The sequence below is a fragment of the Fonsecaea multimorphosa genome, assembly GCF_000836435.1.
Source record: "Fonsecaea multimorphosa CBS 102226 unplaced genomic scaffold supercont1.6, whole genome shotgun sequence".
NCBI classification, from domain to species: domain Eukaryota; kingdom Fungi; phylum Ascomycota; class Eurotiomycetes; order Chaetothyriales; family Herpotrichiellaceae; genus Fonsecaea; species Fonsecaea multimorphosa.
The window spans coordinates 450,430-468,876 of record NW_015971640.1 but is presented as its reverse complement, the minus strand read 5'-3'; the positions used below and the strand labels follow the sequence as shown (position 1 = coordinate 468,876).

Here is an 18,447-nt window from a genome sequence, read left to right as displayed (position 1 = left end):
GATGCCCACCTCCACCATGTCGATGGCTACGGCATCCGCGTCGGCCTCCAGTGGAATGAGCATGGGAGGATGCAAGATCTCCATGACCTGGAACTGGTACACGGTTGGAGCCTGTAAGTCCACCTGCAGTCCCAGCACGACATTTCCATTTTCACGCCGGGCTGGGGGCTGACCCATACCCCTATCCTTACCCTCAGGCTTCATCTCCAAATCATGGCAGGTCACCTCGGGCGGCATCTTCGCGCTCTCTTGCATCGGCGTTATCTTGCTCGTCATCTCTCTCGAGTTCCTCCGCCGAGTCCAGCGCGAGTACGACGGCTGGATCCGCCGCAAAGACCAGAGAATTTTGGCCTCTCTAGCCACATCTGCCGCCGATGGACGTCACGAGAATGGGTATGGGGCCTCTCCCTCGTCCGAACAGGATGCGGATTCTGCAAGAAAAACAGTCTCGATGATGACGAGTCCGCCACTTCCTGAAAGACCTCTTCTTCATCAGCAGCACCGGACTGTTGATCGAATGACCCTTCTCCAGCGCCAATTCGTGCGCTCCCTCATCCACATGGTGCAGTTCGGCGTGGCATACTTTATCATGCTGTTGGCCATGTATTACAACGGTACAGGCCCCTGACCCTCTTCCTCCGCCCCTCCTTCCCGTATCCCATTCTTTAGCTCTTAGAGCTACCAGGCAACTCCCGACAGAGACTAACCGGCTCGTATATACTTGCAGGATACATCATCATCTGCATCATTATCGGCGCCTTCCTCGGCTCTTTCATCTTCAGCTGGGACCAGCTTTTGACTGAACCAAAGTCAGTACTGCTACATTGTTCCGTCCCTCTGTCTCCGTCCCCTCCTGTTGTCACTCCTTTGTGTTGCACGTCCGGGAGACTGACCTGAAGACCGCCCGACGCAGAGGAAAGCCCGAGGCGGCCGACATCACCGGGTGCTGCGGCTAGAGTGGATGGATATGTGGTTCTCTACAGGGGATGGGGATGGGAAGCTTGGGTATCACCACGGAAAAGCACATTTCAACACGTGTGACACAATCTGACCTCCCGTAGGGATACTGTCAGCACTCGGTTGATCGTGAGATGGTGTTTGATAGCAAAATGATGTAGAGGACATAGACAACAAGGCTTCGTGTGCCCCTTTTGGCCATTTAGGTACTCTGCCAATACCGACCGTGACATTCTGCCATGCTGCATTTTGATGACTCGACGCGTGAGATCAGGAGACCGATAGAAGAAATCCTGTCAAAGTAGGTGCCTACGTCAGGCATAAAAGTTTTGGTACGCACAGGAGACGTTGAAAAAAGTGATACAATACCTCGGCAGTGGGCGCATCATTGCCGTGTGCCGGTGTCGGGCGGGCGTTTTCGATATTTCGCCTCGGCGCTATTTGGGCGGTCTTAATAGCCCTTGCGAACGGGGGACGCGATACTATACATCACGTCGAAAGTCGTGCGTTGTGTGTGTGTGTGCGCGCGTGTGTGTGTCTCCTAAGCCTTTTTTATCATTATATAGAGGAGAAAAAGAAAACCCCCACCGAGTTCTAAAGACGAAGACACAAGAAAACAATGCCAGCCCCAGCAACGACGCCGCCCAGCACCACCCCGCTAGCCAACTTCCTCTGGGGCGAGGAACGACTCCGCCGGCGCTGCGAGATCCTCGCCGCCGTGACCAAAAACCCGGTCTTCACGCAACCCAAGAACCCGCATGCGCTGTCGAGGAGGGATCTCTGGGTCCTGCGGCTCCAGCAGGGCGTGGAGCTGCTGGAGCTGAAATTCCGGCTCGGGTGGTCGAACCAGCAGTTTGTCGACGCGACTAAGATTGCGGGGGATCTTTTGAGTATTGGTGTCAATTTCAGAAGTAAGTCACATAATTAATATCGTGATGGTGGTAAATGGGGAGATGGATTGGACTATTCTCGTTGAGTGAAGGCAGAGAGAGAGAGAGAGAGAGCGAGAATGATAAGGGAAAGAAACATCACTGACTAGCCGGGAAGTATTCATCCGCAACCTCGAGGCCCAGATGAGCCCCGAGCAAAAAGCATACTGGATCCCCAAGGCCGAACGGTTCGAGATTTCGGGTTGCTACGCGCAGACGGAGCTGGGCCACGGATCCAACGTGCGCGGGATCGAGACGACGGCCACCTTCGACCCCGTCACGGACGAGATCGTGGTCAATTCGCCCACGCTGTCGTCCCACAAGTACTGGATCGGGTCGCTGGGCGTGGTGGCGACGCACGCGCTGGTGATCGCGCGGCTGATCGTCCGGGGCAAGGACCTGGGCAACCATGTGTTTCTGGTGCAGGTGCGCGACCTGGACACGCACGAGCTGATGCCCAATGTGCGCATCTACGAGCAAGGCGAGAAGGGCATGGGCACGTTTGCGTCCATGGATAACGGCGTCATGGCGTTTGCGGACTGTCGTATCCCGCGTGCGAATATGTTGGCGGGGATGGTCTCGTTGGATAAAGACGGCACGTACCACGCCGCCAGGAACACGAAGCACGCATATACCTCGATGGTCATCATTCGCGGCCTCATGTCCGAGGAGTTGGGCATCGAAGTGGCCAAGGCGGTCGTCATCGCGTTGAAATATGTCCAGTTCCGCAGGCAGTTTAACCCCAAGGACGGGCTGGAGAGGAAGGTGGTTGAGTATGCCAGCGTGCAGAATCGCTTGTTTCCGGCTTTGGCGAGGGTGAGTCTCCTGGATATCTACCCGTGTACAATCCCCCCTTGACTATTCACTCATTTTACTGACCCGTGGGCCGGGTGTATAGGCAGTGGCCATGATGCTGCTCGGGCGGGAAATGCGCGCCCGCATCGACAATATCGTCAACGAGAGCATCGAGGATCTCCACCTGCAGACCGTCGGGGCCAAGATCTGGGCTAGTGAACACGGCGTGCGGGACGTCGAGGTGGCCCGTCTCAGCTGCGGCGGACACGGTGAGTCGATAGTCTCAGTCAATTGTTGAAGACTGCCCGCAGGAAGGGGACCGAGAATGCTGAGAGCCGGCATCAACAGGAAACATGGCAGCCACAGGACTCGGGTCTCTTTACGCCCAGCTTTCTCCGTCTCGGACCTATGAAGGAGAGACATACGTCCTGTCCCAGCAGATTGGCAACGCTGTCGTCAAGCACTGGAAGAAGTATGTCACATTCATATTCTGATCATGCCTCCCGTTTATACACTGACTCCACGCACAGCAAATCCGAACATTCGATCAACGCCCTCTCATACCTCGCACGCTTGAGAGACGGCGGCAGAATGTCACAAACAGCCCGAATCAACCGCGCGGACGACTGGTTCAGCGCAGAGGTCCAAGAAAACTTCCTCGAGCACCGAGCCGCGGTCCTCGCGCGACGGCATATCGCCGATGTCGCTGGGGGAAAAGATACCAGCTACGACGTCTTCGAGCTGACCATGGCACATGCGGACCTCACATATTGGCGAGGCCTGCAGGCCCAGGTGAAGCAGACGGGCAAGGACGATAGGGCGGCCATGGAGGCACTGGCGAACGTGGTAAGTGGACTTTGTCATTGTGCCTCTCCTCAAAACGAAAAAAAAAAAAAAAACAATCATAGACAACGCAATCTCGGTGGTACGAATCGGCTGACGGACAATGCTCCAGTTCGCTCTAAACGCCATGGTCGAGGGCCTCGCCGCCTTCGCGGGCGAAGCGTACCTCTCAGCAACGCAAGTGGCGAGTCTGCGCGCTGCGTACCAGGACGCCATCGCCAAATTCGCGTCCCATGCTGACACTCTGGTCGCGGCGTTCGGATTCACCGAGTTCGAGCTCGGCAGCGTCTTTGCGCGCTCTTCGGAGAACCCTTACGAGGGACTCCTGGATGTGGCCAAGCAGAGCGAGTTGACCGACAATACCATTGTGCGGCCGACGCTGCTCAAGGCACGGAATCTGTGGAAGAAGTACGAGCGGGCGAAGATTTAGGCGGCATTTCAAGATAGGAATAGGGATAGGTTAGAGGCCAAAAAAAAAATGAAATAAATGAAAATCAATATGAGATTCTCGGTTTGTGGTTGTATCCAATGTTCCCCTGAGGAACGGATGTTAGATCAGCATAGATTCACCGCTCTGCTCCTGGTCTCTTTCGCCATCCAGCGACCACTCGCCAGGACGGGATCGACATACGCATGCCCCACGAGCTTGTAGATATCTTCGCCATGTTCCTGGGACAGCTGTGTCGATTTCCGGAGCACGGCTTGAAGAGTACAGCCTTCGAGATGCCAGACGGTGTCCTCGAGCTCCGCATCGCGGTGTGCCCAGCCAAGAAGGGCTTGGTCCTGGATGAACATAAGTCGCAAGTGTTCGTCGAGAATGGATGAGATGGACTGGAGCATGGAGTAGATAGGGTGCTCACCGCGCCGGCTGATGGTGTTGTCCTCGCTCAAGCTGAAGAACTCTCTCCACTCGGGCAAGACCTTGGATGCTGCACTGAGGCCGCCGCCGCCGCCGCCGGCTCGGCCGGCTCGGCGGGAAATGAAGGCGTACTCGTCCGAGCTCGGCGACAATTGCACCTCGAATCTTGCCAGGAGGTCCTTGTGGCGTTCCAACCATTGTTTGACCTGTAGGCAGCCTCTGTCCTGAAAGACGTGGTCGGGTAGCGAGAAGAGAAGCGAGAAGAATGCCGACGACGGTTGAATGCCAAAAGTCTGGTTGTGGCAGATTAGCAGCAGCCGCCGGAATGTTCTGCCAATGTCAGGATCCGTGATATCTAACTTAGAAAAGCGGCCGCTGAATCTAGAAGCCGGAGTATCCTCGTCCACCAAAGCGCCCAAAGCTGAGATTCGGCCAATACACCTCCCTTTGAGTCTGAGTATGTTCCCGGTAACCTGAAAAGTGTCTGGTATGACTTCGTTCATGTTTGGGGATTCTTGGCCAAAGACTCTCCTCCTTTCCCATCCCAAATTGACATCTCTGCCGCATATGTATGGGATCAGATTCCTGTCGAATTGGTGCGGTCGGAAGTGGAAATAGTCTGGACACCAGGAAGGCAGCTCTGTCTGTTGGGGATCCACACTCCTGAGGAATATGATATCCGCAGAGTTGTACCAATTGATATGATTGGACGTCATCTCCAAGCAAAGCTCGTTCTCTGACACAGCTTGTGAGTAGTTGGGCTCTTGGACGAAATCGGCCCAATCTGACGCGAGACCCAGAAGTCCATAGACCTTGTCTCTCAAGACGCTCGTTTCGGACATGCTCGTCATTGCCAGAATATCCATCAACCGCGGCTTCTGCTGTGCGCGGCAGGCAGCCCGAACAGATACAACTTTCTGAGCAAGCCCAGGAGGGTCTTCGTCTCTGTCGTTTGAACGATATTTCTCGAGCAGGAGTATTTCCAGTTTTCGAAAGTCAAAAATGTAGGAGCCCCAGAATATCTGTGCCCTTTTTGCTGCAGCGACCTCCTGGATAATCCATACTCGATGCCAATATCTCTGCGACACCAGTCGTTCAAGGGCTTCCAGATTGGAGTCTAGGTTGCCCTTTCGATGCTGTTTATTGACCGGTTTTTCTAGATCGGATGTCGCCCTCTGAAGTTCTCGGATATCTTCTTCTGGCACGGTATCAGCTCCAAGCCAAATGACCACCAATTTTGCCATTCTGTAAATCGCGAACATCCTGACTATTTCTCGACCTTTCTCGATGGTGTCTCGTTGATTAATGCAGATGGCGTCAACCCAGACGGTGGAAATGTTGTTTGACTTCAGCTTGCGGAGCGCGTCTGCAAGATTTTGGGAGACTTCGTACCTTTGGTTGCTCACCAGTATGCTTACTCTCCCATGGGCAGCATCCTGCCCCCAGGAGTACGACAAAGCCACATAGTCAGGTCTCTGGCTCAGTTTCGCGTGGAAGAGCTCGAACTGCAGAGTTTCGCCGTCAGAGCGGTCGTCATCTGTGAACTTGAGCAACCGTATCTGACCTTCCGCCAAAGGTTCGTAAGGCAAGTCTGCACAAGACGTTTGAGAAACCTTGGTAGACAGTTGCCGCGATTGATGGCCGGACGACCGGGTTCGTGGCTTTCCTTGCATCTTGAAAGAACGAAGTGACTTCATGATGTTCGAACGGTGTATGAAAAGCAAGGAGCCGCCTGATATGGAAGCAAGAAGAAACAAACAGCTCAAAATTGTGACTCGGCAAGTCTGGAGGAAGAGGATGCTCGAAAGGATGACGGCTAGATACAGCCCGATCCTTTCGCCTTTGCTGATGGGATTTCGAGATCCATGTGTCCATAATAAGAAGCATTGTGTCATTACCAACGCTACCGCGCTACCGGTAGCCAGTGATTGAGGATTCATCCCATTCCGTTAGCGATGACAGTGGCCTCGAATGGGGCGGGAATGTTGCAATAGTCAATCGGACGCCACCCAGGTCTCCCCAAGTCAGATTGGCCCGCCAAGTTGCCATCGATGGGCACTTAGAAAGGGAGGCCTTGCCAAAATACTCTGATGCAAAGATATTTCACGTGCAGGGAGCGCTATTTGGCATTTCTTGGAGTGCCGTGGGTGGTGATGGTTGATGGAAAAGATAGAGCGACATGAAAACATGACAAATTTGGGTGCCAGCATCGAGTGATGGAATTGCGCCGCCGTAGAGTCTGCGGTGGAGTATATCATCCCATAAATGCTCGCTGCTGATGGTCGTTGGTGCCACCACCATCACTGCGTCTTCTGCTTGGATCAGCTTGCTCCCCAGATCGTCTTTCGTTCATCAAGATGTTGAAAACGTGCCTGCTGCTCTTCTCCGAAACAAGAAACTGTTTCCCTGGCCACGATGCTCTATCCACTATTAGGAACAACAAAGTGTCCGAGTTTCCCTGCGTTCCATCGTCCGCGAAGGCTCGCTTAAGTCGCAACGGCGCAATGGAACCAATCTCTGCTCTACAACATCACACGTGATGGGGCAATCCGGCTTTCTACCGACCGTCCTAGTGCCTTTTGCTCGAAAGAGCTTTTGAAAGAAGATTCCATGCATGCGCAACGTGCGATGAAGATGCAGGGTAGGCTGATGGTCTGCAGCTACAAAACTCAGACCATGGAACGTCCAGTGGACAAAAGGTGCTCCCTTTTAAAGCTCATTACTCTCAGAATATTAGATTGGAAGTATAGCTAATCTCAAATATGGTGTCTATGAAGAGAACATCGTTGTCTCTGGTCTCCGGCGCTTGCCTGGTAGCTACGGCGCTGGCGGCCAACCTCACCGTCTACCAGTCCAATGTGTCTTTCGTGCCAGTCCCGCTGCCAGCACCAGGTGCTACTTCCAACTTCGAGGCCATCATCGAGCAATTCACCACTCTAGGCCGCAGCACTGTCTGGCGCTCGGTGAAAAACATCACCTTTCAGGGCGACACTGGCGAGCCGGAGGGTATGGTGGTGATCAACGAGACGAGAATCATAACCGCCCGCGGAGACTGGACCGCCCCTACCACCTCGTACAACGGCACCATCATCAACGGCACAGATCGCGCCCCAGGAGCCGGGTACGGGCACCTTGAGATCTACGACGGTGAGGGCAAACGAGTGGTCGACGCGACCCTGACTCCTCCGGGGGATATCGAATACCACATCGGTGGTATCGACTACGACGGCCAATACATCTGGGCCACGCTCGCCCAATACCGCCCAAACACCACCGCTACAATCGTCGCCGTCAACCCGCTCACTATGGATTACCAACCATTGTTCCACTACGCCGACCACCTCGGCGGCATCGTGCACGACACCAAGCTAGGCAGACTCAACACCCTGAACTGGGGCTCACGCAACGCCTCGATCTGGAACCTCAACGCGACATCCAACAATCCGTACCCGGCATTCTCCACCCCGTCATCTGTGGTCAAAAACCCGTCCTTCTACGTCGACTACCAAGACTGCAAATTCCTGGGCCACTCCAAACACTACGACTTCCGCGCCGTCATCATCTGCTCGGGCGTCGCGACCTTGCCCGGGAACATCACAATTGGCGGGCTCGCGCTGGTCGATTTCGACACCATGATCCCGCTCTACGAAGTGCCCATAACCATGACGTCTTCGAAAGGTACGCCTCTCACGCAGAACCCCTTTGACGTCGCGTACGTCAATGAGACACTCAGGATGTATTTCTTGCCCGATCAGCACAATTCCACGCTGTACATCTACGAGCCCGTGAGGAACAGTCCGTATGAGTATTAAGGAAATCTACCGCGTGGTGGCTCGATAAAATGAATGGAAGAACCATGCCTGGAGTGATTACGACGACGACGACGATAATAGATGATGAGCGATGAAAACTAAAGAGCAATGGAAGGGAAAGGACCGAAAGAGCACACGCCGGTCAAGGACGAAGATGTTGAACGTGCCCTAGGTACTGAGTACACTGGCGATTGTTGTAGTAGCTTCACTTATCCGTACGGAGTACATAACTTCATCATAGCAGCCGAGCTGTACATATGTATATATGACAATATATGCTGCTTCATCTTTGAACAAAATATCTGGTGGGTATCTCATATCTGAAATAAAAAAAACCTTGGGACATCCAAGGGCGAGCTTGATGCTCGAGACTGCCATGACAAATGGTGTCTGGCCACAAAATGTCCATCCAAAAAACGCTAAACTCCTCGCTAGTGAACAAGAGATCTTTTTCAAACATTGTTGCCGGAGATTGGGCTTGAGATGCTGAGATCACATATTTTCCGTGAAACGTCCAGCACTGCGTCCACTGCTTTTGCTGACACGGCTTCCATCCTGACTAGCGAGGCTGCGGCCGACGCCATCTCGCAGCATCGGCGGCAATGGGGGAGCTTCTTCATCCATGGTCGGTGGCTGCTGGATAGGTAACCGGATAGAGCTGGCTGCCGGACTGAGCGTGACCGGAGTTCGAGCGGGACTCGGCCGCATGATTGCATACCCTTCGGGCCGGCTAGGCGTATGCAGGGAAATTTGGCTGCTATTGAGTACCGATGGCGCATGCGGCGGCTCTGCAAAGTCCCTCGCGCTTGAGGCGGTCCCAACAGGTGTCGATAAGTCTCCTGTCTTTGCAGGCGTGTTGGCAGTCGTTGGCGAAGAAGGTAACTGTGGAGGTGTTGGCGTCCCCTTTCCCCCATAGAAGCCACGATTGTCCTGATAGAACGAAGCCTCCGAAAGGCCTCTTTCCGGAATCTGCGGCATGTCTGAGGGTCCCACACCAGCGTCCTTCTCAAAAGCACCAAAGTTTCCTCCGTAGGGGTCACCACCACTGCTCAGGACGGGAGCGATCTTGCGGCCAGCAATACGTTGAAAGCCCCGCTCCGATTCTGGTGCGCTGCTTTCTGTAGTCCCAGTGGCGGTAGTCCCGAGAGTTTGACTGCTGCGAGGTCGAAGACGCTTCAGGCCGTGAGCCATAGCAACTGCGAGAGGCGTTGTTGAAGATCTCTGAGACATGGGATATGCCTCCCCCCCTCCGTCACCATTACCAGCCGCTAAGTCGCGAGCGGCAATTTGTTCAGGAAGTTGACCTCGTGCTTTTAGTCGACGCCGATACCAGCGGAGGATAAAGAGTATGATGACTAGCGTAAGCGCAACGCCAGCCACACCTCCAACAACACCTCCCACCACTTGCTGCTGAGTTGGTGTTAGACCAGGACTTCCACCCCCGCCACTACCTGACCCTGATCCGGAACCCGAGGTAGCTGCTGAGTCGGTTGTAGCCGTAGGAGAGCCAGCAGCGCCACCGCCCGGGCCATTGGTGAAATAGTCGGAGGAAGTGCCAGAGGCGGAGGGATCAGACGAAGTAGAGCTGTCGGACGATGGTGTAGGTGTTGAGTTGAGGTCACCGAAGACAAAGGTGTTCGAAGTGCTGCTACTGCTGGATCCCGTAGTTCCCACTTCGGTCGTGCTTGTGGGGCTTGCATCGAAGCCTGTATCTGTTGCGATAACCGTGCCATTAACCACTGACAGCTCGAAGGTTGAGGTGGCGGTGACTGTGACGGTCCGTTCTGCGGTACCTGTCGTGCCAGAAGAAGTTATGGTGCCATTTGTACTCTGGGAAGTGATAGACTGCCCGGGGCTCAAAATGCTTGTTGATGAGGTTATTGTCGACGTATCCGCTGATGTTATGGGAGGAGTTGTGATCGTTTTTTGAGATGAATCTGTAGAGCTTCCATTGACGCTGGTGCTGTTCGAGACTCCAGGGATAGTTAGAGAGACCTCGGTAGTCAGCGAGCCGACTTCTGACAAGGAAACAACAGTACCAGTCGTGGCCACTGTCACTTCTGTAATTTTGGAGGTACTTGTGCCGTCATTCACATTGACTTCCACGACGCTGGCTGTAACAGTGGCATCAGGAGCCCTAGGGAATAAGTAGATTCCAGCATTTCTGCGAGGTAGAACAGGTCGCGGGGCATGCTGATAGCTGCCGAACACGTTCTGTCGTTGAAAATCCGACAAGCTGATCGTCCGAGTGGGCTGAACTGTGTTGTCGGTATCATCTCCCTGCATGCCTAGTTCTGAGGTAAACAGTCCTTCTGTCATTCTTGAGCCTGTATCCCGCGGATTTCGTACGTCTGGGTTCGTAATCTTCAGTCGCTTCGCAGGCCTCTCCATCATGGGTATATTATAGTAGATGCATGAAATGCAATGCGTTGTGTATCTGCTTCAGAGGTCCAAGGAAAATGGCAGGCGAGATTGACCGTCGTCGAGGGGCACACTTGTAGTTCCCCTCCAGTCCTAAGGATTGTAAATCTGGGTAGCGATTGTATCGAAGCCTATAGCGAGAACGTCTTTATCGTGGGTGAGCGAGGGCGCGTTTAGGGGGTGTGTGGAATCTGCAGTCTGATATGTCCAAACGAATGAAGGTAATGAGCGGCAGCTGGCAAAGAGCACAGCGAGAGCGAAAAATGGCAGACTCAGGGTATCTGTCGAAAAGCGGGAGGTGTCAGAGAATGTGAGACATGGGGATGGGGAGGCGGAGAGGGTCATGCACCTCAACAAGCTATTTCATATCGAAGACGGTGTCCGCCCGATATAACCTCGCAGTGACGCTGCCAGTAGATTCAACAAGAGGGGACGCAGTTGAGAGGAAGCCGCCGTAACGTGGTCTGAATCGATATCGAATGAATTTGTCCCTGGTTGTGTTGCGAATGGAGTGGAAGCGAGGGCAGCTCCTTTTTTTCTGTGCCTTGATCTCAGCCAAAGGAGCAAATAGGCACGAATTATAATATAGTCAGTGGGAACTCTGTAGGGGTTGTTGATTTGTACGAGCGAACGTGAGGACAGACAAACAAGACGACGATACGGGACAATGAACGAGCGAGCGATGGACTGAGCTGAGGAGAAAGAGAGTGTACGATGCTGGAACGGTGGTGAAGCAAGGGAGAAAGGCGAGGGCAGGGGGAGGGAGTTGAGCTGAAGCGCAGTCACGCAGTGTGGACTGTGTGGCAGCCAAAAACTCATGCAAGTCTCAAAAAGGTCGAGGAATTGCTCCGTAGCACCAGGGAGGGTCGACGCCCACCGACGCCCACTTGACGCCCCAAAGTCCGTAGTGGGGACCTTAATTGGGCCTGGAAGACATATCCAGGCACCCCCAGCAGGCCAGACGAGCTCCCACTGCCTCCCAGCCGCCCACTGGACTCGAATACCCATTAGCCTCGCCTAGCTCGCGCCCATAGTGCATGCCGGGGGGGTCTTAAGCGCACCTGTTCCTGCGTCTGGCGTAAACCTTAGCCTGGGGGGTGCTTCTAGTGGGTGGCTAACACTGGCTATGAGTGGCTAGTGCCCGCCACGGAGATGACGAGTCCGAGCTACGGCAAATCATCAATCCACTCATTGAAATTTGGTCATCAAAATTCCCCATCCACCACCACCGCCGACAGAGCAATGATATTGTCCACACGACCTCCGATCTTGCAGTGTCTTTGTCCGAACAGCGAAGTCCTGTCGAATCACGACTCCTGTCTCTGCTCAGATTCTGCAGTTCCTCAAGCTGCCCCGCCCGATAGCTGATGTGTTCTCTTCGCAGTCCGAGTGGAGGGGCTCTCTGTCAGAGCCTCATCTCCAGTTCCCCATGTGCTTCTGGTTTGCTAGCGGTATCTCTGGCCAGGATGACCTGGCCGCCTGTCTGGTCTTAATTGCGGCTACCGTTGCGCTACGCAAGGCTCGAAGATCACCAACTTCGGCCGCATCCCTTCAAGAAATGCTCCTCGCGAATGGGGAACCTGGACACCAGCCACCTGAAACGGCACACGAGTACAACGACGAGGGTGTCGTTGATGCGGACTGCTCCAGACGAGTAATTCAACACTTTCGCGAAACAATCATATGAGGAAGCAATCACTGGTGCCGGCACAAAGCCTTCTCCATGCGCTAAATCTGCGACTCTGCAATGCTGACCGGGAAACCAGCACCGACGCGCTGTGAGAGAACGCTTGATCGCTTACTCGGTACTTCTTTACGATGCTTGAAGGAGGAAAGGTAGTCCGAAATGTCTTTCCGGGAACTCACCGCCTGAACACCAATTATAGGTAGTCACATTGTTTCGTGATCTCAAGTCCATGGTATGATGCCCATATTTCTCCGTATTGCTTTTGGCTACCCCCGACAGTTGGTCGATAGAGAGCCGCATGCATACGTGTAGTTCGAGCGCCTCAACAGCCACGGCGTGTTCAACGGCACCCAATGGATCAAACTAACTTCTCCGCCGCGTCTACCGATGCTGCTTGCTCCGCGCCCTGCTTGGCAATCAATCTCTTATTGCGAACATGGGTCAATCCTCGAGTTGATGCTAGTTGGTGAATCAGTCAGAGACACACAGGACTCTACATCAAGCCACTTGCATGATGGGCGCGGGACTTTCGCTTTCAGCAAGCTCTCACCGCTCAAGGGAGTCTGTGCTTGTCTGGCTCAAGGTCTTTCTTCCAGTATGGGTCGGCATCACAGTTATCCCACCACTTACATTCTCTCGCCCTTTCAACCAAGGCGAGATTGCTTCACCTCCCGAAAGCCACTGGCTTGTTTGTCCTTGGCTGAGAACCAGTGACCTGACCACATCCGACGAATAGCCTACGAGTAGGACAGAATTACCACCCTGACTCCGGACACTCCTGGCAGCCTCGACTGGACAGCTGCCGGCTCTCAGACGCCTGTTGGAAATACCGGTCATGCGTCATTTGTCATTGGCCATCTGAAAGTCCTTCTGTGCCTTTTTGGATGTGAAGATAGTAAATACTGGCCCAGAGCCTTCGTCTGTCGAGATTTCAAACCAGGTCTTGGAGTTTGGAAGAAGGTTATTTCCATGAAGCAATCTTTGTCACTGATAAGGAATCGCTCTACACAATATTCGGCTTCGTCTTGCACGAATGATCATGTTTTCGGTACTCAATTGCGGCGAGAATTGCTGTAATTGTGAGAGACCCCATACCAACACTAGGATCTGACGGGTGGTCCAAAATCTGAGACGCTGCTCGTATCCTTTCAGCGGACTCCGACGTAGAGGTGGGATGCTGTGATGTCCACTCGCCCACCGGGCTGGGATAGTCAATGAGCTCACCGATTCAACCTATCACGCGGCTCTTCCCTGATAAGCCGTGTGAGTTGCTTGCTGTATGACTGCGAACAGCGAGACAAGTACAGACATCGCAGGTTCAAACGTTGCCCGCTTGAAATTACTTGTGTGGGAAACAACAAGGATCAGCACGCGATCATTTTGCTCACCGGAATATAAAAACGAGGTCACTAAAATAGCTCTTCTCCCCGCCTGCAATCAGCGAGACAGGTGGGTGACAGGAAATGGGTGGTCATACACTAAGAGCTAAAAGGTAAACCATCCTTTCCGCGAGCATTTCTCCCAACTTATGCACTCAATGTCCTCCGCAGTCCATTGCGAGAAGCTGTTCTCCTTCTCCGGTGGGGACATCTTCCTCGAGGTGCGGAAAGAGAAGAGTCCTTGCCAAGGGCGACATTGCACATTCTCTTTCAGATGGAGTCGGTCAACTGAATTCGGATAAAGGAGCTTCTGTTGACCGAGTTCAAGCCTCTAGCGTGCAGATCTAGATAGATCATCTTCCAGTCGTGTGCCGGTTGAGCTGCAATGGAGGGGTACACGAATCAAAGCGGACCGCAAATATTTACGCTCGTATAATTGAGCCACAACCCTTTCTGGTTCTTCAGCAGGTGAGGGAAAAGCTGGGGCCCATTCAGAGAGAGTGGCAATGCCCTCTATGCCAGTGCTCGATGGCCAAATCTACGCCAAATTGCGCACGTGTTGAGCGGTTGGGAATGTGAGCGGCAGCAACAGCAACTTGCTTTATTCGACACAAACATGCTGGTCGTTGGAGAAGAGGACGTTGCGGGACAGATTCTCGATGCCCCAACCCGCAATATCAGATACCCTGACGCCAAACATCGGAAAACCAGAGGAACGAGCCTGTGCTTGCTCAAATTCGCGTGGGGGAGACTCAACTGCCAACCAACTGCCGGGGTCGAGCTCTAGAAGCATATAAATGGGGCAAACTCAATCAAGACCTCTCAGTCGTGAATGCTGTGAACCTCGGGTCGACACGCTCCGTGCGGGGATGTCGATTCCTGCAGGCATACGGTCCTCATTTAAAAGGATGTTTGCTCCTGACGGTTTTGTTGACGATGTATTGCTCTTGTACGGGCAGTGAGAGTCAGGCACAGCCAGAAGGCCGAGTGAACCAGTGTTGAGACCATGGCCGCAGCAGCCGGGGCGTTATTCGCGACCATCGACAAGGCCAAACTGGGCAAAATCGAGGCCGAAATCAATGGAGACGCTGAATTCAAAGCGTCCGCAGCCACGGTGGACAATGTCTGCTTTGGAATTTGTGCGCCAAACTCTAGCGACAAGCTGCTCTTCGGCATCAAGCAGGGAAAGGTGACGGTCCGAGACGGACCCCCAGCAGGTGATGACTGGACACCCCAATTCGACCTCAACGCCCAAGCAGAGCACTGGCAAGAGGTCTTCGCTCCCGTACCCAAGCGGCCCTTTCAGTCATACTGGGGAATGCTCCGACTTTTGGGCCAGAGCTCCGGGGTCGAAGTCACCGGCGACAAGCAAGCCTTCACCAAACACGCCCGACTGTGGAGGATCGTGCTAGACCGGGTCCGCGACGCATTGCACCCTCCCCCCGCAGCCACGTCGACCGTGGCGGAGGAGTATACCCCGGACGACGAGCGCGACGACGACTCCATCGTGGGCCACTACACCTGGCTCACTCTATCACCGGTAGGGAAGTGCAAGATCTTCTACGAGACCTCGGGCCAGGGCGAACAGGACCTCCTGTTCCTGCACACCGCGGGGGCCGATTCGCGGCAATATCACTCGCTCATGCTCAACCCCGCCCTTCAGAGAAGATGCACCATGTACGCCTTCGACCTGCCGGGCCACGGGCGCTCGTTCCCAGGAACACACCAGTACCCGCAGTCATACGCGAACAGCGAGGAATTTTACATCTCAGCCATCCATCAGATGATTGTGAAGCTCAAGCTCAAACGCGTTATCGTGAGTGGCGCCAGCATGGGCGGCCAGGTATGTCTGGCAGTCGCACTACGAGCTTCTTCCCAGGAGATGGACGTCCGGGGCGTCATCGCCTGCGAAGCGTGCGACTATCTGCCCTCCCAGCAGGCCTCGACCATCTACTCCCTCCAAGGCGACGAATCGATCCTCAACGCCGAACGGGTCTGCGGCATGATCTCACCCACCTCCCCCGCAATCTACAAACGCCTAAACTGGTGGCTCTACTCCGCGCAAGCATCCCGCATCTTCCCCGGCGACCTGAAATTCTACTTTGACGGCTGGGACGGCCGCGACCGTATGCACCAGATCGACACGGACGTGTGCCCCGTGTACATGCTCACGGGCGAATACGACTATAGCTGCTCGCCCGACACCAGCCGCGCCACGGCCGACAAGATCAAGGGGGCCGTGTTTGAGGAGATGAAGGGTCTGGGACATTTCCCCTTTAGCGAGGATCCGGAGCGGTTTTTGCCCTATTTTGTCAAGGCGCTGGATCATATTACTACCTCAAATAGGTAGGTAGATACACAGTGGTGTGTGGGTAGAGAAAAATAAGACTGCGGACTTAGCAAACCAGACAAAACCCTGGAGTATGTATGAGACTGTTGTTGATCTTGTTCGGTAGATAAAACCCCCGATGTATATAGAATAGTCAAGTCATAGCCAGTCCACTGTGGGTGTCATTCTCATATCGTGAACGTATCGTATGTCGCATCGTAGAAAATGCGCGTATGCTCAAAATAATAAAACCCTTCACATTTCGAGCCCGCTGCACTTTCATTCCATTTACATTCCATGAACGTCGCAGACACCCTGATGTGCCCTGGTCATCCAGATATACAGTACATAGCGGGGTCACAAAGCTCCTGCCTCATCTTCTTTTCCAACAAAGGGGAAAAAAGAAACATCCCTAGGAGGAAAAGGGGGTCAGATGTACTTGCCCTGTCCATATGCGTATTTCTTCTGCCCTTTCTTTTCTCTTTCCTCCGTAAGAGTACTCTTTTTCCCAGTCCTTCGCTCTCATACACACACATATCTCACATATCACACATATCTTTTCCAGACATGGCACATGTATGTGCAATATACTGTTCAGTGTTCCGCCTTCCTCTCAACAGAGCCATCACGACCATCACGACGGAATCGCAGCTTGAGCAGCCCTCAACCCGCCCACGACGGTGAAACTCAGGATCGGGGAGATGAGGTAGGATATCTAACCCCGAAACATGTTAGGTTATCCGTTGATTTATAGGTAGTCAAAGAGGAGACTTTCGGATTGATGAAACAGGAGGTACGGGATGAAAATGAAAACAACAAGGAGGGAGAAGCGGGTACAGTTACGGGGAACAAGTCGGGAAAACAAGGAGGAGAAGGTACTTCACTTACCGTCAGTAGTTTCGAGATGTTGCGCTCGTCTTCCTCCTCAGCGTCGCTGACTTGGACGAGCGTGATCAGTTTCATTGCTGGAGGGCCGGTTGGCTATATATAGAGAAAGTGACGCAGTCAGTTTCTGAGACTTATAATACCAAATTCTAGGGTTCAAGCTCACCATCAACATCATTGCAAACCACAGCATAGGATCGGGTCCCAAGACAGTCGACTTCTTCGCGACCAAGAAAATAAAGTAGATGGACGCGGCGGGCCACAGCACAAACCTGATCACCATAATAAACGTCACCGTTAGCCAGGGCATGGGCGTCGTTTTCGAACCCTCGGCCGAGGCCTTGCGGGCTTCTTGCATGGCCGTGTAGAGGCTCACCCCCGCGACGACCACGGGTAACGGGACGAACAGGCCGCCAATGTTTTTGAGCGAGGCGGTCAGCCAGGCGGTGAAGATGCCGCCTTCGTAGGTGTCGTTGAAGAACGCGCGGTGCAGCACCGGGATCAAGCCGATGATCACACCCACGATGGCTCCCAGGAGGGGCGCGTTGAAAAAATCCGAAACGAACAGTAGCCACCACTTCGCGCGCGGGCCGAGCTTGTACCAATGCTTCTTGGGCACGATTGACGCGCGGCGGCGGTTCAGGGGCACCGCGAGAGAGGCCCGACGCGAAGGTTGAGGTGGTTGCCCGTCGATGAACGACGAGCGGCGCGCGGATGGGAAGAAGGAGTTTTCGGCGTAGGCGGCCACGCTGGCGAAGGATAGCGTCGATTGACGATTCGTGTAAGTGTCTGGGCTTTGCAGCAGACCCGTCTCCTCGTTGGCCGCCGCTTCGTCGGGATCGCGATACGTCCGCTCGACAGCGTCAAATGGCTCATCTTGCACTTGCTGAGGCCCACCGTTGGGCTTCGACTCGTCGTCGTCGTCCTCCTCAGGCGCATGCTCGGTGTCGATCAATCTCGGCCCTACCGCAAAAGTCAAACAGCTGCTGACGGTCGCAAAGACCAGAAAGTAGCTCTTGGCTCTCTCGACGGCCGCGTCGGTCGTCTCGTCCGTCACGAGCAGTGCACGCAGGATCCCCGTCTCGTCCAGGGCTGCAATCAATAGCAACGGGTAGGAGGTCGTGTTGTTGAACATCAACGCCACAGTGGTCCAGTCGGGCATGCCCAGCCACAGATGCGCGACGATACCAATCAAGAAGGAGATCAGGTGGCAGATGATGGCCCAGATAAACACAATAAGATAGCGGGTGGCCGAGCCTGCGTGCAGCTCCGAGCCGATCTTGACCACCAGCAGCGCCGGCAGGAACATGCGCACGCATATCTTGGAGATTGCCTTTGTGTTGGCCGAATTGAGCAGCTTCAGATGGGCTGCCAACCCTCCGTAGAAGATGACCAGCAGCACAGAGAGAGAGGCTTGGATGGCAGCCAGGAAGGAGTTGAGGAGTCCGGTGGGCGCCATGGTCAATGGTCAACAACGACTACACCGAAGTTCAAGATCTGGATCGAATGCTCTGGCTATTTGTATATGACTTGGTTCAGAGCTGAGGGGGA

At 54.1% G+C, this 18,447-nt stretch overlaps 7 protein-coding genes across 7 annotated transcripts; 4 read left to right on the top strand and 3 right to left on the bottom strand.

Annotated features, from left to right (window-relative positions):
• Window positions 1-16: 16 nt before the first annotated feature.
• On the top strand, window positions 17-956 carry Z520_03905 (uncharacterized protein; the record flags this gene model as incomplete). The annotated part of the gene is made up of 4 exons (XM_016774415.1): window positions 17-113; window positions 198-614; window positions 728-809; window positions 914-956. 4 exons carry the CDS (start codon window positions 17-19, stop codon window positions 954-956), a joined length of 639 nt encoding a protein of 212 aa, XP_016634342.1.
• Window positions 957-1,576: 620 nt separating this feature from the next.
• Z520_03904 (uncharacterized protein) lies at window positions 1,577-3,954 on the top strand (the record flags this gene model as incomplete). Its single annotated transcript, XM_016774414.1, has 6 exons — window positions 1,577-1,868; window positions 2,005-2,702; window positions 2,785-2,950; window positions 3,030-3,153; window positions 3,212-3,527; window positions 3,637-3,954. 6 exons carry the CDS (start codon window positions 1,577-1,579, stop codon window positions 3,952-3,954), a joined length of 1,914 nt encoding a protein of 637 aa, XP_016634341.1.
• A 125-nt stretch (window positions 3,955-4,079) lies between these two features.
• On the bottom strand, window positions 4,080-6,056 carry Z520_03903 (uncharacterized protein; the record flags this gene model as incomplete). The annotated part of the gene is made up of 1 exon (XM_016774413.1): window positions 4,080-6,056. The coding sequence occupies one exon, from the start codon at window positions 6,054-6,056 to the stop codon at window positions 4,080-4,082; it is 1,977 nt and encodes a 658-aa protein (XP_016634340.1).
• Window positions 6,057-7,145: 1,089 nt separating this feature from the next.
• Window positions 7,146-8,195, top strand: Z520_03902 (uncharacterized protein; the record flags this gene model as incomplete). Its single annotated transcript, XM_016774412.1, has 1 exon — window positions 7,146-8,195. One exon carries the CDS (start codon window positions 7,146-7,148, stop codon window positions 8,193-8,195), a length of 1,050 nt encoding a protein of 349 aa, XP_016634339.1.
• A 492-nt stretch (window positions 8,196-8,687) lies between these two features.
• On the bottom strand, window positions 8,688-10,589 carry Z520_03901 (uncharacterized protein; the record flags this gene model as incomplete). Its single annotated transcript, XM_016774411.1, has 1 exon — window positions 8,688-10,589. One exon carries the CDS (start codon window positions 10,587-10,589, stop codon window positions 8,688-8,690), a length of 1,902 nt encoding a protein of 633 aa, XP_016634338.1.
• A 4,099-nt stretch (window positions 10,590-14,688) lies between these two features.
• On the top strand, window positions 14,689-16,032 carry Z520_03900 (uncharacterized protein; the record flags this gene model as incomplete). Its single annotated transcript, XM_016774410.1, has 1 exon — window positions 14,689-16,032. The coding sequence occupies one exon, from the start codon at window positions 14,689-14,691 to the stop codon at window positions 16,030-16,032; it is 1,344 nt and encodes a 447-aa protein (XP_016634337.1).
• A 613-nt stretch (window positions 16,033-16,645) lies between these two features.
• Window positions 16,646-18,355, bottom strand: Z520_03899 (uncharacterized protein; the record flags this gene model as incomplete). The annotated part of the gene is made up of 3 exons (XM_016774409.1): window positions 16,646-16,726; window positions 16,900-16,992; window positions 17,063-18,355. 3 exons carry the CDS (start codon window positions 18,353-18,355, stop codon window positions 16,646-16,648), a joined length of 1,467 nt encoding a protein of 488 aa, XP_016634336.1.
• Window positions 18,356-18,447: the final 92 nt, after the last annotated feature.